Raw genomic sequence first — 26530 nt, forward strand, 5'->3', positions numbered from 1 at the left:
TCTATCGACCTAGCAGCTCATATATGCTGGCACAAGCAAAGCGTGCCTCCACCCAGCCTCGTCTGGTGGCAGATTGCAGCCGCACTGCGATGTTCCCTCAGGGAAAGCACCAGAACCTGCAAATGGCGCGCGCTTCATACGTGCTAGTGCTGCCCTTGTGAGTGCAGAGGCTGCGCGTAAACACATGTCGAGGTCCCCGAGAGCTTCGAAAGTCCGGTGCAACCGAGAGCTACAAGATGCAGAGCCCAGCTGTTCACGCTCGATGCATCGTGCAATCCGACCCAGCTTGAGCTTACGGCACGTCTACAAGGCCGCTCTGTGTGGTGACAGACCAGACGCATTCACTGAGGTAGAAACGACCAGACGGTGCCGACGAGTGCCATGATGGTCGAGATGGCGAGCAGGCCAACATCGACCGCATACTCGAGTCTCGACAGACGGCTTTTGAAAATACGCATCAGTGAGGAGACCGGTATGATGACTGCGAGCGCTCCTTAGGCGTGCAAGCATGAGCGACTGCCTGACGCACCACAGATGACAAAGGCACTGAAAGAGCCAAGGAAGCTCATGACGACCTCGAATTGAGGCAGAAGGATTGCGATCAGCGTGACGACGGCTGTCGTTGCGACCTTGACGAGCACGCGAACACCACGTTTGACCGGTGGACGGCTGTTCAACAACGGCTGCGAGACGACAGAGAGCATGCTCTGCAGTGGGCCGTCTGGTCCAAAGATGCTGCCGTCCGGAGCGAGCAATGAGCTTGTTCGGTGACGTAGAGTAGATTGAGAGCCAATCTGATGGCGCAGAGACCGGCTTGTGCTAGGCCAAATGCGTAGCGGTGGGTGACTTGGCTCCGCGTGGCCATCGTGACCGCGTTGATGAACATCAATGCCGAGCAGATAGTCTACCGTGGAATGTAAAGGACTGCTCAACGCGTTAATGGACCGAATGCTTCCTCAGTCGTTCTGTGCGCACCTCGTTGCCAGTGCAAATTTGCAAACTGGATTGATGGCTACGAGCACGACGGCAATCTTCGTCAGTGTCTGCGGAAAGCCTGGCGTTCGCAAGAGATCTCGGGTGATCTCATCAGAAACATTATTTCCGAACCTGCGAGCAAGCTCAGCCCACACAGCCCACAAAGCCATCAGTGCCGTACATGAGATAGCCAAAGACGGCGAGTAAGCCGTAAAAGGCCGCCACGACGACGTAGGCCATATCGATCATCCGATTGAAGCGAGTTGGGTCTGCTCATCTGTTACAGCTGGCAAAGATACTCGTATTCAGACTGACTGACCTTTCATGTCCCGTGCGAGCGAAGGCATCACGGCGTGGCCGGCAAACTGACTGGTCGATCAGCGCGGGTCACAGTTCACTGGAGTGACGCACGCCGCTCATGATCAAGCCAAAGCTGATGGGGAAGTGATGCCAGTCGGGCCCAATGTTGGTCGGCATCGGATGCGCCAGGCTACCAGGACGTTCAGCCTTCAGGCCCCCGTCGATCGAAATCACTACGGTGAGACAGATGACTGAAATGATCCTGCGCACGGATCAGCTGATGCTGCTGACTGCTGTTTGCGACTTACCCGACAAGCGAGCTGATGGAAAGTAGACGAAGGGGCAGAAAGACAGTAGGTGTGATGATCAGAAAGCCGATCAGCTTAAACGTCGTGCTTGAGGGCCCAAAGAGGGTGCCCATGGAGTCTCCAAACAACACGACGAGAGCGACACTAAGGGCGGAAAGCTCGAGACAGAACAGGATGGAGATGAACGTGCGTGCTGCCGAGCCAAACGCCTTGGCACCAATGTCAGCAAACGTGTGCAGCTCTGGATCATCTGCGAGTATGCGGGCGAGCACTTTCGCACTGTAGTTCGTGATGAGACCACAGAACAGCAGCAAGATCGTGCCACCGATCCAGCCAGCGTATGCAAAGGCGAGAGGCTCGGCTAGGATACCGACGCCGATGAGGACATTGATGCTATTGAACAAACTCTGACCGAACGTGGAGGAGCCGCGGTGCTCGTCTGCGGGCGTGATCCTGCGTTTGCTTTCTAGATGCTCTCGAATCGCTGAATCTACTGCATGATTTGTGCGAGGAAATGGCACACCGTCTGGTGGCGATCGAGCGGGCAGGCCGAGCCCGGATGGGGCGGCTTTGCGGCCTCGCTGGCTCGGTCTAGCGGGCGTCAGGATTGAAGGCGTGGACGCATACGAGGCAGGTAAGAGAGGCGACATTGCGGGCGTCTCACCTGGCTTGCCGAGATTCACAGATGAGGTCTGCCCGGACAGCAAGGGTGTTTGCTCGCTAGCGTTTCGTCTCGGCGGTGTAGAGGTCGGCGGCAGGCGGGCGTGGGGCTGACTGCGTTTCTGCTGCGACCGTTTTGGAGAAGCCGACGGGGTCCTAGCCCGAGCTGCCCATTCATCTTCGGGCTCCCAAGACTGTAGGTGGCCGGTAGCAGCAGCGAGGGAGGCATCAAAGGGCGTAGGGATCGAAGCATGGTTGGACAGACGGTCGTCCTCGCTCGAGCTTCCGTCGGAGCTTTCGTCACTCTGGGAGGGCTGTGAGTGGTTGTCATCCTCGGAGGTGCCTGTCCTGGAATGACTGTCTGCTTCACTCGCGTCGCGTGAGCCTGCCTCGAGGTCTGGCTCGTCGAAGTTGCCGTGATCTGCCTGGAGCTGCTGCCTGAGGCGTTTGCGCTTGCTTCTACTACGCTTAGCTGTCGAGCCATAGCCCGAGGTGGCCTGTCTGCCTGATCTCGAGCCTAGAGAGTCAAAAGACGGTGGGGCGTACCGGTCGACAAAACTGGGCGAAGTGGGCAGATTGTCGCCATAGTAGGTCTGAGAGCGAGCATAACTCCATACATAGCTCAGGCTGGACGGAAAGGCGCCCTGCTGACCTTGCTGAGGACCTTGGCCTGCTGCATAGGCGTGTGAAGGACGTCGAGCTGATTGACGACTGGTGCCTATGGCACGCGCACCCGGTGGTGCAGCGGACGCCCTTCTGCCCTGCGAAGCCGCTGCATCTGCGTGCTGCTGACCCTGCGGCACAGCGTTGCGGGGCAGCGCCATGCTGTTGGCTTGCCAGTCTGGCTGGGCGCTATCGATAAGCGCGACGAAATCGAGCTTGCGCGAGCGTCGGAGAGAGAGGTGAGCGCTGTTGAGCCATGTCAGGCCTGACGATCGTCATCGTCGGGGCGATAGCTGCCGGTCTTGCCTTTGCTGGCTTCACGTTCACTCCCAAGGGACCCAACCACGAGTGAGTTGCAAGGTCGAACGGCCTAGATGACGGACACTGACCACGCCGCATCAAACTTGTCAGGGTGACGAGGGTATCGATCGTCATGCTCATCGTCTGCTTCTATCTCATGTGGTCGATCACCTATCTCGCCCAATTACATCCGCTCATCGGTCAGTCGTCGACTGCTTCCAGGCAGATGCATTGACTGAGCCACGAATCTCTTGACGGCAGAACCCAAGCATTCCGGCGTCCGCAATCTAGACGATGACGCTGGCGCACGATGAGTTAGTTGGAGATGTATGATACTGTGCACATCCATGTCCGCCTAGGGAACGGGAAACACTGGCAAGTGAGACTGAATGCAATGATACAAGTGCGCTTGTCATGCTAGCGAGCGACCTAGAAATCGCCGCCTCCTCCGCCGTCATCTCCTCCCCCGTAGTCGCCACCGCCGTTGTCGCCTTGGTCCTGTCCGTTGTCATAGCCTTGATCGTAGCCTGAGCGGAGCAGTGTCAGCAGCTTGCACTTCAGAGACAGACGCAAGCCCGCTCACCCTGCTGGTAGTCATTGTGATCATCAAACGCGTTGGCCAGCAGGGCACCTCCAAGCAGGCCGCCGCCGAGGCCCATCATGCCCATGCCCATGCCCGAGCTCCTTCCGCCACCGAATCTGCCACCGCCCCCGCCATAGCCAGAGCCAAAGCGTGACTGCTGCTGCTGCTGACCGTACATGGGCTGCTGATTGTAGACTGGTTGTTGCTGCTGAGGGTATTGCTGACCGTAGTATGGCGGCTGCTGCTGCTGCTGCTGCGGGTATCCACCATACTGCTGACTTTGCATGGACTGGGGCGGGTAAGGCTGGTTCTGATAGCCCGACTGCTGGCCGTAGGACGGCTGAGCGTTGTAGGGCGGCTGCGACGGAGCGCGCTGATCGTTCTTGGCACTGTTGTCGTAGCTCTGTCGGACCTCTTGGCGCACTATGGAACTATCGTCTGCTGGATGGACCCAGTGCGATTTTGGACCTACCGAGTCTGGAAATCAGCAAAGCAGCATCGCCACAGAGCCCGGCCCGACTTGCCGTCGGGATGGAGTGTGTCGACATAGAAGTCTCGCCGGTAGTGATCATCATACTGCTTCACCCAGCCTTGCGGGAGCGGTCTATCGATGGGAGGTGCCATGACAGGCCACTGATCAAGTGACCGCTGCCCAGCCCAGCAGGCTGACGATGCCGCGCCTTGGCGTTGATGCAAAACGATTGACGCGCTCGACCTGATTCGACACCCTGTCACCCAGCCAAAAAAGAATAAGCAAGCAGCAGTTCACAGAGATGGCGGTCCATGTGGTACAATCACCGGCAGACCTGCAATCGAAACTGAACGAGGATCTCGAGCGAGTCACACTGCTCAACTTTCGCGCAGATTGGGCGGAGCCATGTCAGGCGATGGACCAAGTCGCCCTTCATCTCTCCCAACATTACCCTGCCTCGAAGCTGCTTGTCTTGTCCATCGACGCAGAGGAGCAAGAGGATATCTCAGAGTCCTTCCAAGTCGATGCTGTTCCCTACACGATCCTCCTCAGAGTCTGCTCGCCCTCGTAACGTCACACGGCACAGACGCTGACTGATCGCACGGGGCAGGGTCATCAGCTTCTGGAGCGCCTGTCCGGTGCACAAGCTGAGCTCCTCAACCAGAAAGTCAAGCTGCACATCAACTCCAAAGCCCGGCCGGCCGTGCCGCTCAGCAAGACGACACAAGCTCCAGAGGCGCCACCCAAGGCGGCCTATCATGCAGACGCAAAGGAAACCGCACAGACTACAGCAAGCAACGACACCGCACATGGACCTATGCCAATCGCCGAAGACGAGGAGGAACCGGAAGCAGATCTCACTGCGCGCTGCCAAGAACTCATGACTGCCGCGCCCGTCATGCTCTTCATGAAAGGTGATCCCACGATGCCAAGGTGTGGCTTCTCGCAAAAGACTGTTGCCCTCTTACGCAAGGAGAACGTCGACTTTGATTCATTCGACATCCTTCAGGATGAGTCAGTCCGGCAGCGTAAGTCGGGCAGTCCTACAGCTCGGGCTTGCTCACAGGCTCCGCGCGCAGATCTAAAGAAGCTCAATCAGTGGCCGACTTTTCCACAACTGATCGTCAAGGGCGACTTTGTGGGCGGGCTCGATATCCTGACAGAGATGTATGTTCACTCGGGCAACTGGCGATGACGCTTACATTGGATCGCGCAGGATCGATACCGGCGAGCTCAAAGAGTTGCTCGCTGCAGCCTAACTTTCTCTCCTGATGCACAACGCTGACTCATGTTGTTCTATACTTTGCAACCATCAACAAAAATCTGACAGTATGCCGACAAGCGAGGCCTTTAGGCTTCGATCGCCAGCATCTGCCTGATGACAGCCAGGGACTCGAGTTCTGCACGAACCGCAAGTCGATCTGCGTGCGCCATGACCGCGACCATCTCCCAAGCTGAACGAGCTGCACAGAGACGCTGCTCCTGTTCTGCAGCAAAGGCTCGGCCTCGCGCGGCCACGGTCAGAGCACACTCGTCTGCCGCTGCATCTTTGGCCCGCCTGAGCTGCGCTTTCAAGTCTGCGATCTCTTGCTCGGCACGGTGGAGGCTACCATTGGGCATTGAAGTAGTCCGTATGCCGTCGGCGTTTAGCAGGGATGCGCGGGCTCCGGTCGACAAGCCTGATCTGGCGGAGGGTGAGCCGACGCTAGCCAATGAGGTGCTGATCTTGCGCGCCGGTAAGGGCAGCAGCGGCAGCGGTAGATCGCTCGCGGCTCTCTGACCGGTACGAGGGCAAGGCGTCTTGTCGAGTGGGGTCGAGTAGACAGACTTGCGACTTGTGTCGGGCGGTGAAGGCGTCGTGACGCCAGATCGAAGGCGAGTCGTGTGCTGCTTGTTTTGAGACGGCCTCACGCTGGCTGCAGGGAAAGTCAGTCGTACATTGCCGGCGTACTCGGACACGTACTGGTGCTAGCGGTACCCAGATCGCAGCGCTGGACATCGGCCGCTAGATCGTTGACGAGATGATCGAGTTGTCCGTCCGGATCTGCATTGCGCAGAGACGGGCAGGAATCTGGAGTGGCGGGCGTTCCGAGCCCCAGCGTGCTCTGTCGCGAGCGTGACACGGTCGATGAGGGTGTCGACGGCGCAGTACTCGTCTGTCGACCATGGCAATCGGTCACTGATCTACGGAGACTATTGTCTGGCTTGTTTGACGATGAGCCAGATTTGACGGCCGCAGCTGCCGCCTGTGAGCGTGTCCCACGCATCGTCCTCCAAGCCACTGTTGCAGAAGCATGACGGTTTCGAGGAGGCGGCGCAGCGGCGGCCGCATGTGACGGGGGTCGCGATGGTCCACCACACATAATAAATCAATCTACATCATCGCGCGCGTCGCGTCGACTCCTTCTATCAATCTCAAGAACAGCATGGGCGCGAAACGCAAGGCGAGTGAGCCGGCTGAGCTACTCAGACTACGCTCGGAAGATCCGGAAGAGGCGCTTGAGATTGCGCGAGCAGACAGTCAGTCAGTCTCGATAGCCCAAGACTGCCCGCCACCACCTTCCTACAAAGCAGATCGTCCGCTCGTTGAGTCTTATACATGGCACAGCTCGGCACGCTACGAATCTGCGGGGGCGGGCAAGGCTCGAGCTGTGACGTCGCGAAGACCAGATGATACGCCGTACATGCTTGGCATAGACGAGGCCGGGAGGGGTCCAGTACTCGGTCTGTCGTACCCGAGACGCGGTGTGCTATGCGACCTGGGCTGATGCTATACGCCCCAGGACCGATGGTCTACGGAGCCGCTTACTGCCCAATCGCGTATGAGGGGCAGCTCGAACGATTGGGTTTTGCAGGTAAGCCCCCTTCCTGGGCGTCATGGGCAAGGGCTGAAGGAGCCTGGGCAGATTCCAAGACATTGACGGCGGCACGACGGTCTGAGCTCCTGCGGGTGCTCTGCAAGCCAGCTCGTGGAGCTCACATGTCCGGTGCAGCTCTGTCTGACCCCTCGAGCGACAATCTCGAATGGGCAGTGCGCGTGATGAGCCCATTCGATATCTCTCGTGGCATGCTCCGCAAGACGCCTTACAACTTGTGCGTCAACTGACTGACGTCGCAATTCGTGCTGAAGGCTGTGACGACCAAAGGAACGCGCAGTCGCACGATGCGACGATCATGCTCATCCGCGATGTCATCCAGATGGGTTACAACATCGCCGAGGCTTATATTGATACTGTCGGCATCGCATCACAGTACCAGGACTTCCTCAGCGGCGTCTTCCCGACGATCAAGTTTACTGTCACGAGCAAGGCCGACAGCATCTATCCCATCGTAGGCGCGGCAAGCATTGCTGCCAAAGTGACTCGCGACAGCGTGCTCGAAGGATGGACGTACCGCAACGCGCTCCCAGCTATGCTAGTCGCCGAGTCAGACGACAGCGACTTCGGCTCTGGCTATCCCGGCGATCCGAGAACGGTGGCCTGGCTCGAACGTAACATGGATCCCGTCTTTGGCTTTCCCGCCGTCGCGAGATTCTCGTGGGCAACGGTCAAAAACATGCTCGAGAAGAAGGCGGCTCATGTCAGATGGTGAGCGCGAGCGTTCTGTCGCTCACCTCGGCAGCTAAGACAGACAATCCGCGCAGGTCAGACGAACCGCCGAAGATTCAAAAGTACTTCGTACCAACGACACGATCGCATCAGTCCACACTCGTGCGAGACTTGCGATTGGCGCCGGTGACAAGCTTGTAGTCATCTCGAGGAGCGCTGTAGCCGTTGTTGTCGTCAACATGAACATGCAGTGGTGGTCGCCGCCTGTTGCGACACACGTCGCGCGTCGCCAACGTTTTGACGACGGCCAGTGCGAAAAGCTGAGCGATTATGAGCACACTCTATGGCATCTGGTCAGCTCTGCCGATTTCAGCCTGCTTGTGGAGGGCGCTGATGCCAGTCGATGCAGCTCGGCCAGCGAGCAGTAGCGCCACTCTCTCGCAAAAGCTCAGGACTTGGGTCGAGACTGCGCACTTGCTCGGACTGCCAGCGGGTGCACGTCAGCTCGGCAAAGCGTCCGACTACGAGCTCGATAGCTTCTCCATAGCAGTCAGGCAGTCCCCCAGTCGGCAGAGACGCTGCCTCGCACACCTACGGGCTGGCCACATCATGAAGTTTGAGCAGTCCCTCCTCTTCAACGCTGTCCAGGACTGGCAGTCAAGCTATATTGCGTACGTTCTCGCAACAGCGGATACCCGCACGTCGAGTGGCTGACCTCATTCCGCGCAATCCAAAGCTACGACCAGCTCAAATCGGCTATCTACAAGATAGAGAAGGATCAACTCCACGAGCTGCCGACGTCTGCCGATGTCGAGAACGCGAGGTTGCTTGCGGGCAGTCACGACAGGTCTGCCGCTGCTCAACTGTTTGTGCGCCTGCTCGGACAGGAGCTGTCAAAGATAGAGACATTCTACGCCGAGAAAGAAAGGGAGTTACTCGGGGAGGTAGACAGCCTGCTCAGCGAGGCGGACCGCGTCGAGGCGGATGAAGAGGCCTACCTGCCACACGCTTTCCAGGACGATGACGCCTCGGACGACGATTCGGTCGACTCTGGTCCGACGAGCAGGGCAGCTACATCCACAGCGCCAGCTTCGAGCAGGCGCGTCAACAAGTTTGCAAAGGACATCAGGTCTCTCTTCACCACGCCTTCCCAGGAGAAGAAGCCTTCGCTTGGGCGGAAGCGTCGGGACTCCAGTGCTGACGTGTTCGTCTCCGGTCGTGCCTCGACTTCCACCGGACGACCGCGTGGTCTGTCATCTGCCAGCAAGGACACTGATCTCATCGATGTCGGCGATATCGAACCCGATCAGGCGCATACCCGATCGGACACACAGGTCGAATCGGTTGTCACTGCGCCGCGACCCTCTCTGAGCGGGCGGCTGTCATCTGTACGCCGGCCACGACGATATTCAATCGTGACTGACCGAACCTCTCAAGCCGGCCTGCCGGACTTGGCCATGGTCTGGCTGTCCAACACCGACTTTGCCATTGACACTCGCATCACTTTCAAGCTGAGAACGCAGGCGCTCTACAGAGAGCTATGGCAGCTCAAACAGTACGCTGCGCTCAACGCGACTGGCTTCCGCAAGATCACTAAGAAATTCGACAAAGTCACCGAGAACAATCTCAAGGAAGAGTATCTCAAGTCTGTTGTCGAGAAAGCGGTTCCGATGACCCAGGACGCCAAGGATCGGCTCAATACGGCTCTTGACTCGCTTGTACAGCTTTACGCAAAAATCACGTCACGCGGCGATATAGAGGTGGCGACGAAGCAGCTTCGCACCCAGCTTAGAGAGCACGTCGTCTTTGAGCGCAACACGATCTGGCGAGAGATGATCGGCCTCGAACGGAAAGGCTGGTCAAGGTCTCGTAACGTCGACAAGCCGATCCTACAGAACCTGGGACATGAAGACAGCAAGCAATCCGTGCTCACGACGCCTGTCGGTCGCTTCAGGATACCCTTCTGGCTCACTACTCGTTTCGTCGGTGGTGCGGTCGGAATCTTGCTCTTTGTCTTTTGCCTCGCCAGCGATTTCTTTGACCGGCCGGAAGAAGGCAACTGTCTGGCATTGCTTGTGCTCTGTACAGTCTTTTGGGCGCTCGAGGTAGTGCCGCTCTTCGTCACGTCGTTGATGGTGCCTTTCTGGGTCGTCGTCTTGCGTGTGCTGCGCTCAACAGATGGATCCGACGAGCGTTTGTCTGCGTCTGATGCGACAAAATTCATCTTCAGCCAGATGTTCAACTCGACCATCATGCTCCTCCTCGGCGGCTTTACGCTCGCCGCTGCATTCAGTAAGACCAACGTCGACAAAGTCCTAGCGACACGCGTTCTGAGGGCCGCGGGCACCCGGCCCAGCATTATCTTGCTGGCTTACATGGGCGTCGCTTGCTTTGCGTCCATGTGGATCAGCAACGTCGCTGCGCCAGTGCTCTGCTTTTCACTCATCGAACCCATCTTGCGCACACTGCCGTCACACTCGCGATTCAGCAAAGCGCTCATCATTGGCATTGCGTTGTCTGCCAATATTGGTGGACAGTCGTCACCCATCTCGTCACCGCAGAACCTCATCGCACTGGAATACATGGACCCGCCGCTCTCTTGGCTTCAGTGGTTTGCCGTGTCGATACCAGTGTCAGGCATCAGTATCGTCTGTGTCTGGACGCTGTTGCTCTGGTCATATAGATGGGAGAAGAACATCGTCATCAATCCCGTCAAGGCATCGCGCGATCCTTTCAACATGACCCAATGGTTCGTGTGTATCGTCGCACTCGTCACTATTGCGCTCTGGTGCGTCGCACACCAGGTTTCGGGCGTTTTGGGCGATATGGGCGTCATAGCCCTCATACCGCCTGTCCTCTTCTTTGGCTCTGGAGTCCTTCGCAAGGCTGATTGGGACAACTTGGCATGGTCCATCGTTTTCCTGGCCATGGGTCAGTCGTTCGATGGCGTAGTGCTGACTGGCACTGACCGCCTCTGCCAGGTGGGATTGCGCTCGGCAAGGCTGTGCTGTCGTCCGGTTTGCTGGCGGATGTCGACGAGCTCCTGCAAGGCTGGGTGCAGGGACTTGATCTTTGGCCCATCCTGGCAATCTTCTCCATCATCTGCCTCATCGTCGCTACCTGTATCTCGCACACGATTGCAGCCGTTCTGATCGTCCCGATTGCGGCTCAGATCGGCTCGGCACTCGAGATGCCTCATCCGAGATTGCTCATCATGGCGACGGCGCTCATCTGTAGCGCGGGCATGGGCTTGCCTGTCTCTGGGTTTCCCAACATGACCGCCATCAACCTAGAAGACGAAGTCGGGACCCGGTATCTCTCAGCCAATGACTTTCTCAAGAACGGCGTTCCGGCCTCGGTCATTGTAACAACAGTCGTCATCACGCTGGGCTACGGCATCATGCGTGCATTGGTACGTGTCCGGTGCGCCTCTCAAGGGGCGGACATGCTGAGCAGGCACTCGCAGTCTCTGTGAAGCCCTTGTTACCAGAAAGTTGTACGTGTGGCATGCGGCAGACGCGTCTTTGGGCTGCTGGTGTGATGTCACCTGTGCCCTCACTGTGACCGAACGTGCACGTGAGCGGCCTAGTCTGTCCAGAGTGTGAGGAAGCAAGACAGATCTGCCTCCGCCGTCTGGACAGCCGCTTTGTGAGCAAAGTCACGCCCCGACTCGTCCGGTCGAAGCAATCGAGCGTTGGCAGGCAAGCGTGACCAGACAGGACAGCGTCGCAACGGGCCAAATGGGTCCTCTGAGCACCTTCGTACGATAGCGCTGTCCTCATCAAGCTCGAGGGGCAGCACACGAGTACCTGCTAAGCCCCGCCAAACAACAGTGAGCCCGCTCCTGCGAGCTTGCGCTCCAGACAGGCAGCATGAACTCGCTCAACTACCTCTCCAACCTATGGAGCCCTCCCCAGGCTCGTGCGGGTGATACGACCGTGCCTAGCTCTGCCACGTCCTCCGCAGTCTCATCTGGCGCCTCGACGCCTACAAGGGATCGCCCAAGAGAAGGTCCTGCCAAACCAGCAGCGCCTTCAAGCTCGCATGGGCCAGAAAGATACCCCATCGTCTATCCGGAGGCCTCCACCTCCAGGCTGCCCGACGACGGTCACGGTGTGCAGCATGATGCCGCTCCTGGACCTGAGAACGAAGAGAGCATCAACGCAAGCTTGGCTGCTCTGGCGGCCACCCAACAAGCTTCCCTCGATAGACGGGACGGCCAGCGCCGCCATGACGCCGGACACATCCCGCCTTTGCTTATTCGCAGCAGAAGCAGCAATAGATCGATCAGGCGTCGCTCTCTGCGGCGACGCCGGTCAGCACGCGATGCTCCCAGCCGGTCAGGAAGCTCCACCCCGACAGACGCTGCCGCTCATGTCACTCGTACATTGCCCGTCCGCATCGGTGTGGCGCTCTATATGCTTTTCAGACGGCTCCTCGGCCTGCTGGGGATACGAACGACGCGCCGCAAGCTCGCTTCTCTTCACACCGTTGACGTCGTAGACTTGGACGCGCGACGTCAGGAGAAGCACACGATACCCGCTCAGGCCGAAGAGGTCATCACCGAGCCACCGCCGCCGAGCTACGATGTTGCGATCGGCCGCGCCCAAGTCTCGCTCGTATCGCGTTATATGCCCTTCAGCTTTCCAAAGCCAAGAGACCGTTCCAGCGAAACTTCGCATGACAGCGAGCAACCGGCACAACACCACGTCCTGTATAGCTGGAACTATCTGCCGACGCTGGGTCGCCGTCGGCGTAGTCCTTCCACCGTATCAAGTCTCTCGTCGGCGTCAGGCGCCGTGCACGAAGTCGACGATGACGATTCTGATGAAAGGGTCAGCAAAGTCGCACCTGCTGAATCACAGCAGCCAATGCCCAGTCGTCTCAAGTCCACTGCCCTCACAGTTCTTGCAAGGCCAAAGACGCTCGTGCTCGATCTCGACGAGACTTTGATCCACTCCACCTCGCGACTACCCCTGGGACAATCCACTGCGGGCTGGGGCGGCAACAACGGACTGAAGGTACGCGTCGTAGAGGTCGTACTCGACGGCAAAAGCGTTGTCTACCACGTCTACAAACGTCCGTGGGTGGACTTCTTTCTCAGAAAGGTGCTTCCTGACCAAGTCTGCGTCATTGCCTGGCTGACTAGACTTCCCAGGTCTCGACTTGGTACACCGTCGTCATCTTCACGGCCTCGATGCAAGAATATGCTGATCCTGTGATCGACTGGCTCGATCAAGGCAGGGGCCTCATAGACGGCAGACTATTTCGAGAAGTAGGGCCACACTGCTGTCGGATCATTCGAGCTTACGGGTCTTGCAGAGTTGTATGTATACTGGCGGCTCGTACGTCAAAGATTTAAGTATAGTAGATGCGGACCTGGCCAAGGTCTGTCTCGTTGACAACTCGCCGATCAGCTATGCCAAGAATCCTTGTCAGTCCTACAGAAGCATTGAGACGGGAGCTAACATCTAGGTACAGCAAATGGCATTCCAATCGAAGGTTGGATCAATGATCCGTCTGATGAGGCCCTCCTGGATCTCTTGCCGATGCTCGATTCGCTCAGATTCAGCAACGATGTGCGACGGATATTAGGCTTGCGCGGCTTTAGCGTAAAGTGAATGCACGTGAGAATCATTACAGATGGGCGTACGTCTATGTCTACAACCACATAGAATCTAAAGTTCACATCGACGCGCTCGCGGCAATAACTGACGATGCCTGAACGGCGTCGAGGTACGCGGTCGTGCAAGTTGACGAGTACTGCTATATGATATTCTCGCCCTTCTCGAGTACACCGACAGCCATGCCGAGCAAACCGGCCGCTCTGGGACCCAACAGGCCGCGCTTGACGACCGCTTTGCCTGCTTTGCGCCTCCGTCTGCGCTCTTTGCGCTCACGTCGGGCTTGTGCACTAGCCTCTCGCTGTTCGTTGGTCGCACCTCCGGGCGCCGCTGGGCCTGATGGGGAGCTGGTCGCCGAGCTGGACTGCTGGACGGGCACTGAAGCGGCCGGTAGATCTGCGTCTGAATCAGATTCGGTATCCTCATCATCGTCGTCCTCTTTCATGGCCTTGTCGATCGCCATGGGTATACTGAGCGTTACACGTGCGAGTTGCAAAGTCAAGCGTAGCCGTCCAAGGACGTTGAAATAGGAAAGCTGTCGTAAGGAGTGCTGAATCTCGTAGAGTCGGATGAACTCGAATTTGACAATCCGCAGATACTTCTGGCCAGCTGCAAAGCTGCGTCACTACAGGGCTCCTCGAAACAACCTGCAGACGCACCCAGGAGCATCTCTCGAATCTTGCGAAAGGCGCCCTCCAGATTCTCAACGGCCTCTTCGCCGAGATTGAGTCCTGGGTTGCCCTCGTTGAGGGCATCTGCATGTGTCTCGATCAGCGTTGTTTCTTGTTGCTGACGACAGCTTCGACGTACTGACGAGGACTCTGATCATTTCAAAGTCGCCTTCCATAAATTCGCCGAACATGGTGTGCAGTACGCCATGCAGTGTCTCGTCGCCAAAGCCAGCCTGGCTTGCCCGGCCGTTCGGGTCTGGCGAATCCCACTCGCTGCGTCCGGAGATGTCATACAGCCGACGCGAGGAAGGCTTCGATAGGGTTTCGTAGGCGAACGAGAGCTTCTGAAAGGCCGACGTCGCCGGCGGATACGAGGGCAACTTGCTGCATGCACACGTCAGCTGCGCAGTCGTTGCCGATACGTCTACGTACTCAGGATGGCATATCCTACTGCGACCAATGTAGGCACGTCTGAACTCGTCTGGCTTCGCGCGTTTAGCGACGCCGAGAACGCGGTAGAGGTCGTGCTCTTTGTTGATGGCGTCTACGAGATCATGAGCTTCTGTTCTGTCGCCAGGGGCGAGTCTAGAAGAGGTATACGCTCCGCCTGTGGGGATTGGCTTTGCCTTGCCATAGCCGGCGTACGTAGGCGCAACTTGGGCGCTCCTGCCAGTCGAAGCCGTCTTCCTATGGGTCCTGGTCGAAGATGAGCTGCTGCCGCTGCTCTGTCTACTATGGTTCCTGGCCGTGTCGGGGTGCAGTGAAGAGGCTGAGCCCTGTCGGGAGTGGGCAGGCTTAGCCCGCTTTGTGTCACCGCCACCGCCACTGTTCGAGCGGGTATGGGCGGTATGTGTAGCAGATGACGGTATCTTGACGTGCATGGTCGACAGATCAGGCGACGAAGGTGCCGAGAAGACGTAGGACGTCGCATTCTGATAGGCTGAACTAAACATTTGCACCATCTCGTCCGGCTATGGTGCCAATCTGCCGTCGGTGTGTGGCGGCCACTGATGAAGCCCGACTGACAGCGTTGCGGCTCTGATGGCCCCCTTCTTGACTTTCGATACTTCGGCTCGGCAGATTTCGACCACGATGGCTCGGCAAACAAAGTGAGAGTCTCCTCGACTCTTTCACAGGTGGCTATATGCCGGCGGGTGTGACACAAACGAGATTCTCAGGATGCTTCGATATGCTGTGGTAGTCGGTTCGGTCGTGCGTGAGAATGTGGACGATGTTGAAGCAGGCTGCTAGTGCCGACGCTTGTCTGCGACCCACACCGGCAGTTCCAAGTCTGGTCTAGCCGTCCTGGTAGAAGAGTCTATCGCACTGCAGCAGTCGCGCCAGCCTGGCCGTGGTCACTCTGGGCTGGGCCCGTAGCGCATGCTGGACGGCAGTAGGGTCAATTCGTGTTGATCGATTCTCGCAAGGCGCTTTTCACGCCTTCACTCTCCAGAGGGGAAACCGCGGGGACTTCCACGTAGGTGCTTTTCTCTCGCCGATTTATTGTCCAGCTTGATTCTCCAAATTGAAGGCTCAACGATCAGCCGAGCAACGAGCCTAGACTGGACATTCCACGAGGACGCCCCTAGCCATATTTCATCTTGCAACTGTCCTCGATCGACAATGCGAAACACAAAGCCGGCGATCACTTTTGAAGCGTCTCTGGTGTGGGGCAAAGCGCGCATCTGTTGATGCGCGCATGACACACACAAAAATGATCATCCTGCAATGCTCTCGCTCCTCATCGGATGTACGCCATGAAGATCACACTCCGCTTGCTAGCCGCCCTCACTGCTGTACATGCAGCGCCTGCGGGCGAGAAGCGTGCAATCTTGCCGGCTTCTCCGACGGTGACTGTGCCTGGTCTGACCACCTTTAAAGGTGCTCAGGTCACTAACAACGGCGTCAGCATCGACAACTTTTTTGGCATCCCTTTCGCCGCTCCACCCACCGGAACGAATCGACTGAAACCTCCGCAGCCTTTGTCGGCTTCACTTGCCAATCCTTATGACGCGACCCAACAGAACAACGATTGTCTCGCTCAGCAGGCGACTGGCGGCACGCCCGTCTCGCCTTTGCTATCGTCCGTCCTCGGACCGTTTCTCACAGTCGGTCCTCGTCATCAACATCAAGTTTGCTTTAGCTGATCGAGCTGCAGACCGGAGAAAGCGAAGACTGCCTATATCTCAATGTACAACGTCCATCCTCTGCGTCTGGCAGCAGCAAGTTGCCCGTCATGCTGTGGATCTATGGCGGCGGATTTGAGTTCGGTGGCAAAAGCACGTATGACGGCAAGAACATCGTTGCCCAGAGCGTTTCCCAGAATCAGCCTGTCGTCTATGTCGCGCTCAATTATCGACTGGCAGGCTGGGGCTTCCTGCCGGGACAAGAGGTGTATGACGCTAAAGTAGGCAATCTCGGTCTGCAAGATCAGCGAGCGGCGATGCAGTGGGTCAACAAGAACATCGCCGCCTTTGGAGGTGATCCTACCAAAGTCACCCTGTTTGGGGAATCGGCAGGCGCAATCAGCATCGGCTTCCAGCTCCTCTATCAAGGTCTCGGTAGCACTCAAGGGCTCTATCGTGCCGTCATCGAACAGAGCGGCTCGCCCATTCCCGTCGGACCGCTATCGTATGGACAAACTTACTTTGACACGATTGCCAACTACACGGGCTGTGGTACGTCTTCTGACAAGCTTGGCTGTCTGCGCTCGGTGAGTAGCAACACATATGCGGCCGCTGTGAATCAGTGTCCATATATCCTGACTGCCTATCGCGCGCTGGCTCTCGCCTTTGTTCCCCGTGTGGACGGCAACATCATCCCGGACCTGCCACAGAAGCTCGCCAGTCAGGGCAAGTTTGCTAAAGTACCTGCGATCAACGGTGACAACAAGGTAAGCGATATTTGGCGCATTGCGGCTCGCAGCTGATGCGGGTTGCTCAAGGACGAAGGTACGCTCTTCGTCTTGAGCGCGACCAATGTCTCGTCGGAAGCGGCCTTCAAGACGTACATCAAAGGCTTTTTCCCTATGATCACAACAAGCTTGCTCAACGCGCTTGCTACTGCTTATCCTAGCAAGTCTCGTGCGACCATCTATCCTGCAAAGGCTGATGCTTCATGTGTTGCAGACAATCCGACGCAAGGCTCGCCGTTCGGTACAGGGGAAGAGAATCAGACGCTTCTATATGAAAACAAACGGCTCGCGGCGATTTTGGGCGATCTTGTCTTTCAGGCTCCACGGCGGTTCATTTCTGAGCTGTACCGCAAGGCGAACCTGCCAATCTACTCGTATCTCTTCGAACCTCTCAATCTGCCCTTGCTCGGGACACCGCATGCAACGGACATTCTGTATGTCTTCGGAGACGTCCCGGGTCCCACAACACAGCAGATCATGGCATCCTGGATCTCTTTTGCCACGACGCTCGATCCCAATTCGCAGACTAGCGTCAAGCTGCCTGTCAAGTGGCTGCCTCGCAATCTCAACGGTGCCTCGAATCAGATCGTGTTTGGCCCAGACGGTGTTACTACACTTGGCCAAGATACGTATCGTCAGTCTGCAATGCAAACCATCATCAACGGCATCAATCAACTCACGTTTTGAGCTGCAATGCAGATTTAGCATCAGACCAAAGAGCATGTACCCTATATGACGATGCATTTCATAGCAGTCTCGAACGCCGTTGACAGTGTGCGTCCGCAGGTATCGCGTAACACGTGTCACGCGTCTGACGGCCGAGCCTGCAGCTTGTGTCGACGCCCTGTTCGGCCACTTCTGGCCTCACAGCTGACCGCTCTGCGACAATGGCACATCTGCTGGCTCATGCAGGGGCTGTCAAGAGCGCTCGGATACAGCAGCCTAGCACGAGCAGTGGCCCGGCAGAAGTCAGCATTGGGGCGTCCTCTGGCGTCGCTGTCACGCCTGGCACGGCGACGGTGTCGTCAGCCCATAAGCGAGTCGTACAACAGTCAACCAATAACATCCTCGTCAGTACCAAGCAGGCAAGCAGTCCGGCAGATATTGCACGCCAGACAGTCAAGCTGACACATCATACACGAGCCGCAGAAGGGCAATCGCTGTATCAATCACATCACTGTGCCATGGGAGCACAGCGACATCATGGCGGACTTCCAAGTCGGCACAACGACCGGTGTCCTCTTCCTCTCGTGCGTCTCGTGTGCGAGCAGCTGAAGGCCGGACTGATCGAACCGAGGTTACGCAGAATAAAATACCATAAATTGGAGCCGGCATACATCTATGGCCGTATCGAGGCTCTCGGGCAGGCATACAATCTGCGGATACTGCTCGTGCAGGTCGACGCTGACACATCTGACGATGTCATGCGGGAGCTCACGCGGGCAAGTCGCATCGTCTATCTCTCGTATAACAATGCTCATATGACCAGAGGTCTAGATCAGTATCACCAACGCTTACACCATTATGATCTGCTCTTCGTGCGTTTCGTATTGTCGGAAACGCACGGCCGGCTCATTGCTTGTACCAGTTCGCAAGAGGCAGGACGAATCTTGTCAAAGTACAAGAAACAAGAGCGAAGGCCGCCAGACGCGCTCAAGGCAAGACCGGAGACAGACTATCTCGCTCAGATGCAGACGGTTCTCACCAAGCCCAGAGCCGTCAACAAGACCGATACCGAGAACCTCATCCGCAACTTTGGCGTGAGTCTGGCTTTGTGCGTACGGGCGATAGCCGGCACTGATGACGTGTTCGCTGCACAGAGCCTCAAGGACATCATGATGGCTAGCTCGAGCGAGCTTGTACAGTGTCCCGGCTTGGGCGAGTTGAAGGTTCGTCGACTGAGAGATGCGTTCAGTCAGCCGTTCCTCGTCAAGCCAGCGAAGAGTCTTGCAGAGCGACGAGGCGAGGAAGGGTCGAGTCTCAATTGAGGGCATGAAGTAACCGTCCGGTGTACGCTGTGTTGTTGTCGAGATGTATTGCGACGTGCTGCAACCGCGATAGGAGTGACACGTCGCAGGCCCTTCGTCGCGTGCGAGCTAGCACGGGCGGCGCAAGGTCGAGGTCGAAGCAAGCATGCAGGGCATAGGCGGCATGGCGGCGTCCCTTCCGGACAGCAAGGCTGCAAAGAGCCTGACAGGACACAGCAGCGGCGGCATCTTCCAGCGCTTCGAGCTCGCCGGCAAGGTGGCCGTTATTTCGGGCGGCGCCCGTGGTCTAGGGTAGGCTGTTCCTCCTCGCTTGAGTACTGTCTACTATGGCGCCTGCTGCTCCTACCGGTGATCTTGACCCTCTCTTCACCATTGCCGCCTGCTAGACTGCCTCGGTTGTCAGACAGTCCGGACGACGCCCACGCAGTGCTCGGAGCAGCACGACCGCCGCTCTCTTCGTGACGTGAGCTGACTGGCACGCTTGCTTCCCGCAGCTTCGAGATGGCACGAGCTCTGTGTGAGGCAGGCCTCGCCGGCATTGCAATCGTAGACATCCTCCAAGAATTTGGCGAGACAGCCATCAAGGAGCTCCACGCCGACTTTGGCCTGTAAGCCTCGTTCCTGCTGCGCCTCAGTCGACGCTGCTCAAGAGTTTCTATCTGTCCGCAGTACTGCGTCCTTCTACAAGGTTGACGTGAGGGACCACGAAGCCGTCGAGGAAGTCATGAACGGCGTCATTAGAGATTTCGGTCGGATCGATGTCCTCATTTGCTCGGCTGGCGTTGCCGACAACATTGCTGCTGAGGACTACCCCGCCGATCGCTTCAAGCGAGTTATGGATATCAATCTCAACGGTGTACGTGCATGCCAGCCGTCAGCCAGCGCGCCCACACTCATCGCGCGTCCATCACCCTCAACAGGTCTTCTTCTGCGCTCAGCCAGTAGCAAACCATATGATCAAGAGCGGGAGGGGAGGATCAATGATCTTTATAGCGTCAATGTCGGGTCACATTGTGAACTACGTGAGCTCTGTGGGAGCTACAGCCGAGCCGAGCTGATCTGTCGTCGCGCCCCATCAAAAAAGCCTCAACCTCAATGCGTACGCCGCGCGATTGCACAAGCTTATTCGGACGATGCTGACAAATCTATGGCAGGTTTACAATGCCTCAAAGGCAGCCGTGCTCCATCTGGGCAAGTCACTTGCAGCAGAATGGGCGCCCCATAAGATTCGTGTCAACACCATCAGTCCGGGTTACATGTCTGTCAAGCGACCCTGACAGAGCCTCTCTCGAGCTGATGACGGCTATACGACAGGAACACGCTGCTCAATGAAAAGTTTGATCCTCTGCTCAAAAAGGCATGGTTCGAGCGAACGCCGACAGGCCGCATGGGACAGTACGTGGATTGCGTTGATGGAAAATATAACCTCATCCGAGCTATGCAGCGTGTCCGATCTCAACGGTGCAGCGCTCTACCTTGCCAGCGAAGCTTCCGCATTCACCACGGGCACGGACATCCTCATTGACGGGCAAGCCCTCGTTCGCCTGAGTCATCTGACACTCGTCTAACGGCCGCGATACGCACGCAGTGGTTACACGACATGGTAGAACGCTAGCAGACTGAGTTGAGAGCAAAGAGCACGCACAATGTAGTAGCAGTGCCACTTCAAAGCCTGTTTAGATCATGCCTGAATCGATCTTAGAAGTCGCGCTCCATCTCGGTCGAAGTCACGATACTCCTGTGCCACACGTAGGCACAGTCGCCCATCTTCTCTCCCTCTAGCTGTGCAGCCTGTCTTCGCAGTCGTCATTGCAGCTCACTCGAACGACCCGTGAGAGCTCGGACCTCGCGCAAGATTGAGCCCGCGCGAGAAGCTCGGTCTACGCCTTGCTCGCTATGCCCATTATGCTGCGATCGCTTCCGAGATCACAATGCTCGGACCTGACGCTATCTGTTTCTCGCTACATGTGTGCCGCAATCGTCTCCGATGAGGCGCTGCCGGCGCTGCACAGCCGGCGTCGGGCGGCGCGGACCTCTGCTCGACGGTCGAGCGACCGGAGTGAATCGCCGCCCTGGCCAAAGCTCGACGTGCACTCAGCTCGGCGCATGCTCTCATTGTGTGCCCTTGCGAGCATCGACTCCTTCGGTCGCCATAACGAACGAAAGATCGCCTTTTCGTTGACCTGGGACACGTCGGCGTCGCACAGCGAACCGCCTAAACTCGACAGCGTGGCTCCTCTTTCTTCTCTGCTCGTCGACAACAATCGCCTCTGCACGTCCCGAGCCCAGTAGAGCCTTTCCTCGAGCCGGCGTTCAAGCGCGCACGAGTCTCAGCAGGTCAGTTCGACTTCATCTCATGCACCCGTCGCAGGAGTCAAACGATTCATGACGTCAACCCCCCCAGTCTTGCCTTGACCAAGTCAAACAATCTGCTTCTGCCTATCAGCTTATGTCCAGCCAATAAGCACAGGAGCTAATCGCACACCCTCTTAAACAGACGCACAACATCTCCCGAAGCGCACCTCAACGCACAGCTTGCCAAGACGCCTTCGAGACCGCGACGCCCGAGGAGCCGCAACTTTTTTTCATCTGCGTCGGCTCTCCCATCGTTGATCACTCTGACCGAGGGCAGTCGCCGAGGCATACATCCTCGCGCCATCGAAGGCGGTAGGATAGACGACGTCCTCATCTGAGCAATCGAGAGTGAGCACTGCCTCCTATCGTTTCGAAAAGTACGGTTTTGACGCTTCAAGGCAGTGGTAATCACTCGGCAGCGTACGAGTGATAGCTCGCCTGCTCGGCCTGCCGCTGCTGATCGAGGCGCAGCGGTGCCAGTGGAAGATTCATCTGCTCTTTCCCCTAGCCAACCTCGCGTTGAGGTAGATCTTGAGCGCCAATGTTCGACGGACGAGCGACCTCAAGTGCTACCTGGCGTCCCTCAGCATGATGCTTCAGTCACGCTTGCCGCTCTGCATGCAGTATCGCCTGCACAGCCAGGCCGTCCCAGGCCGCGGCCTGTGGGCGCCTGGGCCGATGCCACTGCAACCAATTCGCCGTCAGATACAGCGGCGCGCGAGGCTGCGCGCAAGGCTCAATCTGTTTCCCTCTCGCCATCTCAGTCTCTCACGACGTCGAAAGGAAGCGAACAGAATGTACAAGAGAACATCAGCTCGCCGCTCACTGCGCTGGCATCGTCCTCCTCTGATACAGACCATCAGAGCTCATCGGAATACGTTGACGACGATCAGGGGCAAGCAGAGGACGATGCTGACGATGAAGACCTGCCAGATGTAGAAGAAGATGAGGAAGAGACTGTGCATGGCAAGCGAGGCCAGACCGTTCGCCACAAACCGCTCGTTCCGTCCCCGCAGGCTCCTCAGCACCTTGCGCGTCACGGCCAGCCGCAGCATTCGCTCTATCGCCACGCTCAGCCAAGACAGCACTTGCCAGGTACCATTGCCGTGCCTCAAATTCATCGAGATGCTCAGAAACGTGCACGACCGGCTCTGCCCAGTCTTTCCCGTATCGGCGGTCAACCGCTCATGACGGCTTACACCAGCTGGGATGCTGTCTCGCCAATCGCCAAGAAACATCGCCCTTTGCAGTCCTTGTCACACAAGCCTGATTCGCCTGCGCAGGCTTCGCAAGACGAATTCATGCGCAAGCTTAGAGCCGAGCATGAGCTCCGTGCCGCCGAAGCCTCGGCCCAATTGCGAGCTCAGCAGCAGCTGCAGGGCAACTCTCTTCCTGCTGCATTCTGTCAGCTTCGACCGTCTCACAATGCCGCAGGCTCAGCGCATCCCGTGCCAACCCAACAAGGCGGATCTATGCCAATGCATATCTCAGTCTCCGCGCTCGCTCCCAAGTCCGCTCATCTGCCTCAACCTCCGCTCGCGAATGTCAAGCAGTTCCCTGCGCCGGTAACAGGCCAGCCGCATCCGACAGCGGACGGCACTGCCGCTGAGGTCCGCAAGCGCACGCACCCTCCAATGCTCTCGGCGAGTCTGCTCAAGTCGGCAGACTTCACCGGTCCCCCGGCCAAGCTGTATTCCGGTCGTACTGAGGCAGATCACTCGCCGGGATGCAACATTCCTTGCATCGATCGCCAACAAGTCGAGCAGAAAACTGAAGGTCCGCCAATTCTTGACCCTGGCGCAAACGACGAATTGCCTCGACTGCCAAATCTACAAGATTCTATCAGCGATTTGCCGTTGGACCGAGCACAGGCCGGTTCGCGCTTCTCGGGCGATGCGCTTGACACTTGCTCGGCGTCACCAACCCAATCATCGATGGCGTCTCAGGAGCAGAGCATGCCAGTCTCACAGCCGAGCTCGAAGCTGTCCAAGTCCTCGTCAAAGACACCGCCAGTCCGCCTTTACGCGTCGTCGCACAAGGTGTCGATGACGCGCTACGCCACGAGCACGGATCCGCGCGGATATATTCCAGGCAAGCTCAGGTCCATGCAGCACAGCCTGGCTGACCTCTCCTTAAAGTTTTCGAATACCCGCTCAACGGTCAGACAATCATGATAGACTGTGAGACGGGTTTCGTGCATTTTACTGGCATCTGGAAAGCGCTCGGCCACACCAAGGCGGATGTCGTCAAGCTGATAGAATCATCGCCAGAGAGTGAGCTCCTCGCATGCGACCATGATGGTACACTAATGCTTGTACAGTCTCTGCAAGCGTACGCAAAGTCAGGGGTGGCTATCTCAAAATTCAAGGGTGCTCTCATTCTACCTATGCTCGCTCGGTGTTGACGGACGAGCAGGACTTGGCTGCCATATGACACCGCTCTCAGCTTGGCCCGTCGTGTTGCGTTCTCAATCCGGGACGATCTCGTGCCTTTGTTCGGTCCGGCGTTCCCGAGCGTCCGTTCGCTCGTCGTATGCTGACATGTCTGATCGCTGACTTGTCGGACAGTCCTGCCTGATGCCGGGACAGCCCGGCTTCGGTCAGCTCCTCCTCTCTCAGCCGAGAAATCGCGGCGCAAGTCGCCGTAAGGATTCGCCCCGTCAAAGTGCGACTCCGCCACAGCTTGGTGCAAGCAATCGCATACTTGAAGCTGGGCACGCTTCTTTCGGAGCCGGTCGAATCACTAAATGGACACCGCCTCATCGAGCGTACGGCATCCAGGAGAATTCGGTTCATTTGCAGCCCGCATATGCAACTCATGGGGCATTCCGCGCCTTTGACAATTCGACATTCAGCAGATACGGTCCGCCGCATATGGCGGCTCCTGCAATGCCTATACCTGGATTGACCGTACCTGCCATGGATTTCCAGCCTGTCGGCTTGCGTCAATCTCATGCCCTGACCGATGGCGCTCGATCAACGTCCGGATTCACTGGAATGCACGCCTCAATGTTGCCCTATCAAGACTATTCGGCAGCGGAATACAGCATGCAACTCCCGACGATGGCTCCCTCGATGCCTTTCGGTACGCAGCCGTTCGCGAGCGACGCCTCCGGTGCGCAAGCGCCTATGCAGTACAACCAACACAGAATGCCTGTGCCAGCTCAGCAATCGTATTGGTCTGCACAGCGACATGCGCCGATCGAGTCCCCACGCCAGTTCGACTACCGGCACAGCTTCGATCAATCAGGTCATCTAGCTTTCGCAGGCAATGATCCGCTGCGTGCCAGACAGCAGGGCCTCGATCGTGTCTTACCGGATGCGCCACTACCAGACTTGCGAAGACACAGTGCAGACGCAGTACAGGGCCTGATTAGTCTCAATGGAAGCTACCAATACATGCCGCAGCCGAGTACGAACAAGCAACCTGACGCGCCAATGTGGTCGCAAGATGGGCAAGATCACCTCAATGGCAATCCGGCGATTGATCTGCATACGGTCACTCAGCCTGCCCGCAATGCCGATGAGCCGGGAATGCAAGCTCAGACCTCGTAGCTTAAATGCAAGCTAGAAATGGCATTGGATCTGAGAACAGACCTCTCGTGCTGAAGCGAGCGCGCCTGCCATGAGTAGTCTCGGCGCAGTCAAGGGATCAACATAATCAGGGCTGACTGCAATGTCGTACAATCCCGTTGCGTTGAACTTGCCAAAGCCTAGTGCTGTCGAGCTGGGCAATGGCTACGGAGGCAGTCGCGCTGTCAGCAGCGGTACCATCAGCGCCGGCACGAAAGTACTTTCAACCGCAGCTCCTGCAGCGTCGTCATCGAGCGCAGGCGTTGCCACAGAACTGCCTTCGGCACGCTTGCAACGCATTCTACCTTGGACATTCATCGGCATCGGCAGTCTGATAGGGCTCTTGCTGCTTTGCATCGGCGTTTGGCGAATTGTGAAGAGCCAACGGCCGCGACCATCGGCATCAGAAGAGTTGGCTGGAAGCGGGGACAAGCCAGACCAGTCTGCGCCGGAAAATCGCATGTCTAAGCATTTGAAACCTTGACGATCCGATCCGTCTTTGCTGCATAGCCCGTCCAGGACTGTTGATTTCTTATCAGCAGATCTCACAAGCGCTCCGGAATCATACTGACCTCGTCGAAGATGGACACCTTTGGAATGGCGAGGAGTTTAGCCGCCAGCCAGATGATGGCCGCAGTCATGCCTGTCCCGTTGTTGTAGCATTGGAGACGGGTCTGAAGTCAAGCTTACCGCTCCCACATGAAGTGATGAGCGAGCGTTTGCCCGCACGGAGCTGGTCGAGAGCGGCAGCACCGCCGAGTGCATCGATGAAGGCGTACTGGAGCTCGTCAGCAGTCCGTAAAGTGGTATAACCGGCCTGCGAGCTGTCGAGTAGCGAAGAGAAGGGCACAGAGATCGAATGAGGCATATGGCCTGAGCTCAGTCCCGGACGAGGCTCTGGCGCAGAGCCGTCAAATCGTGCGGCTGGTCGGGCATCCATTACAATCTCGGCAGTTGAATCCTTGCTAGGATCGCGATGAGTGTTGGCGAGAATTTGCTGGAAAGACCGAACGAGAGAGGGATCGAGCTGAGGTTGGGGATAGCCGGAAGGCTCGCGCTCTCGCTGCTCGCCGCTCTCGAGGAGTTGGCCATCTGCTTTCCAGCGGGGCAAGCCGCCATCTAGGACAGATACGGTGTGATGACCGAAGGCCTGGCTTGCCTGATTGGTCAGATCTGCTCTGCTTGACAGTCGCGATGCTCACTCTGAAGGTGTAAGACGTTCTCGGGGCAGCGAAGACGCCGACAGAGTCATAGACGACGACCCAATCGTCGCGCTGGATGCCGGCCTTGCTGGCCGCTCGTGCGAATACGCTGGCCGGGGGGAGCATATGGGGCACTCCAGAGGGATGAGCGACATCGGCGACTTCGTCTACCGGCCAGAAGTGAGCTTGTGGCAGATGAGCCTCATGAAATTCGGCGAGTGCATCTCGGGGCGAGCTGGGCATGTGCCATGAGCAGTCAAGCAAGCGGATCGGTCTGGCCCTGCTCTCGAGCGCCTTGCTGAGCTGTCGCGGTGAGACGATCAACGGCACACTGCTCATACTCGCTATGGACATGGCGGCGCCCGAGCCCAGGGCAAGCAGCTGCGCGCGACAGT

At 57.6% G+C, this 26530-nt stretch overlaps 16 protein-coding genes across 16 annotated transcripts; 10 read left to right on the plus strand and 6 right to left on the minus strand.

The window, feature by feature from the left end:
* Positions 1-9: 9 nt before the first annotated feature.
* L969DRAFT_53619 (uncharacterized protein) lies at positions 10-3067 on the minus strand (the record flags this gene model as incomplete). Its single annotated transcript, XM_014710097.1, has 8 exons — positions 10-303; positions 366-481; positions 530-924; positions 976-1107; positions 1157-1247; positions 1295-1340; positions 1387-1537; positions 1584-3067. The coding sequence occupies 8 exons, from the start codon at positions 3065-3067 to the stop codon at positions 10-12; spliced, it is 2709 nt and encodes a 902-aa protein (XP_014565583.1).
* Positions 3068-3162: 95 nt separating this feature from the next.
* L969DRAFT_19552 (uncharacterized protein) lies at positions 3163-3520 on the plus strand (the record flags this gene model as incomplete). Its single annotated transcript, XM_014710051.1, has 3 exons — positions 3163-3254; positions 3318-3406; positions 3468-3520. 3 exons carry the CDS (start codon positions 3163-3165, stop codon positions 3518-3520), a joined length of 234 nt encoding a protein of 77 aa, XP_014565537.1.
* On the minus strand, positions 3318-4470 carry L969DRAFT_90053 (uncharacterized protein). The gene is made up of 4 exons (XM_014710098.1): positions 4314-4470; positions 3790-4257; positions 3468-3733; positions 3318-3406 (listed from the first exon to the last, which is right to left on the minus strand). Exons 1-3 carry the CDS (start codon positions 4411-4413, stop codon positions 3636-3638), a joined length of 666 nt encoding a protein of 221 aa, XP_014565584.1. The 5' UTR covers positions 4414-4470; the 3' UTR covers positions 3318-3406; positions 3468-3635.
* Positions 4471-4562: 92 nt separating this feature from the next.
* L969DRAFT_19554 (uncharacterized protein) lies at positions 4563-5520 on the plus strand (the record flags this gene model as incomplete). The annotated part of the gene is made up of 4 exons (XM_014710052.1): positions 4563-4814; positions 4872-5289; positions 5341-5428; positions 5478-5520. The coding sequence occupies 4 exons, from the start codon at positions 4563-4565 to the stop codon at positions 5518-5520; spliced, it is 801 nt and encodes a 266-aa protein (XP_014565538.1).
* Positions 5521-5611: 91 nt separating this feature from the next.
* L969DRAFT_19555 (uncharacterized protein) lies at positions 5612-6528 on the minus strand (the record flags this gene model as incomplete). The annotated part of the gene is made up of 2 exons (XM_014710053.1): positions 5612-6177; positions 6225-6528. The coding sequence occupies 2 exons, from the start codon at positions 6526-6528 to the stop codon at positions 5612-5614; spliced, it is 870 nt and encodes a 289-aa protein (XP_014565539.1).
* Positions 6529-6687: 159 nt separating this feature from the next.
* L969DRAFT_53476 (uncharacterized protein) lies at positions 6688-8010 on the plus strand (the record flags this gene model as incomplete). Its single annotated transcript, XM_014710099.1, has 5 exons — positions 6688-6985; positions 7045-7116; positions 7168-7354; positions 7408-7848; positions 7905-8010. The coding sequence occupies 5 exons, from the start codon at positions 6688-6690 to the stop codon at positions 8008-8010; spliced, it is 1104 nt and encodes a 367-aa protein (XP_014565585.1).
* A 142-nt stretch (positions 8011-8152) lies between these two features.
* On the plus strand, positions 8153-11284 carry L969DRAFT_96586 (uncharacterized protein; the record flags this gene model as incomplete). The annotated part of the gene is made up of 5 exons (XM_014710100.1): positions 8153-8162; positions 8219-8480; positions 8546-10740; positions 10791-11221; positions 11276-11284. 5 exons carry the CDS (start codon positions 8153-8155, stop codon positions 11282-11284), a joined length of 2907 nt encoding a protein of 968 aa, XP_014565586.1.
* Positions 11285-11681: 397 nt separating this feature from the next.
* L969DRAFT_19558 (uncharacterized protein) lies at positions 11682-13430 on the plus strand (the record flags this gene model as incomplete). The annotated part of the gene is made up of 4 exons (XM_014710054.1): positions 11682-12917; positions 12968-13084; positions 13132-13243; positions 13291-13430. The coding sequence occupies 4 exons, from the start codon at positions 11682-11684 to the stop codon at positions 13428-13430; spliced, it is 1605 nt and encodes a 534-aa protein (XP_014565540.1).
* Positions 13431-13575: 145 nt separating this feature from the next.
* On the minus strand, positions 13576-15066 carry L969DRAFT_19559 (uncharacterized protein; the record flags this gene model as incomplete). Its single annotated transcript, XM_014710055.1, has 4 exons — positions 13576-14042; positions 14093-14188; positions 14244-14488; positions 14537-15066. The coding sequence occupies 4 exons, from the start codon at positions 15064-15066 to the stop codon at positions 13576-13578; spliced, it is 1338 nt and encodes a 445-aa protein (XP_014565541.1).
* A 178-nt stretch (positions 15067-15244) lies between these two features.
* L969DRAFT_53896 (uncharacterized protein) lies at positions 15245-15486 on the minus strand (the record flags this gene model as incomplete). The annotated part of the gene is made up of 2 exons (XM_014710101.1): positions 15245-15395; positions 15464-15486. The coding sequence occupies 2 exons, from the start codon at positions 15484-15486 to the stop codon at positions 15245-15247; spliced, it is 174 nt and encodes a 57-aa protein (XP_014565587.1).
* A 375-nt stretch (positions 15487-15861) lies between these two features.
* Positions 15862-19006, plus strand: L969DRAFT_96590 (uncharacterized protein; the record flags this gene model as incomplete). Its single annotated transcript, XM_014710102.1, has 10 exons — positions 15862-16212; positions 16263-16997; positions 17049-17178; positions 17233-17652; positions 17889-18103; positions 18168-18268; positions 18325-18460; positions 18516-18556; positions 18607-18778; positions 18839-19006. 10 exons carry the CDS (start codon positions 15862-15864, stop codon positions 19004-19006), a joined length of 2469 nt encoding a protein of 822 aa, XP_014565588.1.
* Positions 19007-19160: 154 nt separating this feature from the next.
* On the plus strand, positions 19161-20674 carry L969DRAFT_90064 (uncharacterized protein). Its single transcript, XM_014710103.1, has 8 exons — positions 19161-19614; positions 19676-19862; positions 19927-20028; positions 20091-20105; positions 20161-20264; positions 20321-20401; positions 20451-20534; positions 20595-20674. Exons 1-8 carry the CDS (start codon positions 19508-19510, stop codon positions 20611-20613), a joined length of 699 nt encoding a protein of 232 aa, XP_014565589.1. The 5' UTR covers positions 19161-19507; the 3' UTR covers positions 20614-20674.
* L969DRAFT_205977 (uncharacterized protein) lies at positions 20639-21583 on the plus strand. The gene is made up of 3 exons (XM_014710104.1): positions 20639-20654; positions 20712-21343; positions 21504-21583. Exon 2 carries the CDS (start codon positions 20903-20905, stop codon positions 21296-21298), a length of 396 nt encoding a protein of 131 aa, XP_014565590.1. The 5' UTR covers positions 20639-20654; positions 20712-20902; the 3' UTR covers positions 21299-21343; positions 21504-21583.
* On the plus strand, positions 21584-25007 carry L969DRAFT_204943 (uncharacterized protein). Its single transcript, XM_014710105.1, has 7 exons — positions 21584-21709; positions 21764-21781; positions 21842-23452; positions 23500-23634; positions 23682-23730; positions 23777-23876; positions 23929-25007. Coding segments are annotated over exons 1-7 (2901 nt in total). The 5' UTR covers positions 21584-21708; the 3' UTR covers positions 24916-25007.
* A 29-nt stretch (positions 25008-25036) lies between these two features.
* Positions 25037-25417, plus strand: L969DRAFT_53570 (uncharacterized protein; the record flags this gene model as incomplete). Its single annotated transcript, XM_014710106.1, has 1 exon — positions 25037-25417. One exon carries the CDS (start codon positions 25037-25039, stop codon positions 25415-25417), a length of 381 nt encoding a protein of 126 aa, XP_014565592.1.
* Positions 25418-25478: 61 nt separating this feature from the next.
* L969DRAFT_53738 (uncharacterized protein) lies at positions 25479-26489 on the minus strand (the record flags this gene model as incomplete). Its single annotated transcript, XM_014710107.1, has 3 exons — positions 25479-25576; positions 25624-26083; positions 26136-26489. 3 exons carry the CDS (start codon positions 26487-26489, stop codon positions 25479-25481), a joined length of 912 nt encoding a protein of 303 aa, XP_014565593.1.
* Between the last annotated feature and the right edge of the window lie 41 nt (positions 26490-26530).

Source organism: Mixia osmundae (genome assembly GCF_000708205.1).
Source record: "Mixia osmundae IAM 14324 unplaced genomic scaffold scaffold_11, whole genome shotgun sequence".
Classification (NCBI taxonomy): Eukaryota; Fungi; Basidiomycota; class Mixiomycetes; order Mixiales; family Mixiaceae; genus Mixia; species Mixia osmundae.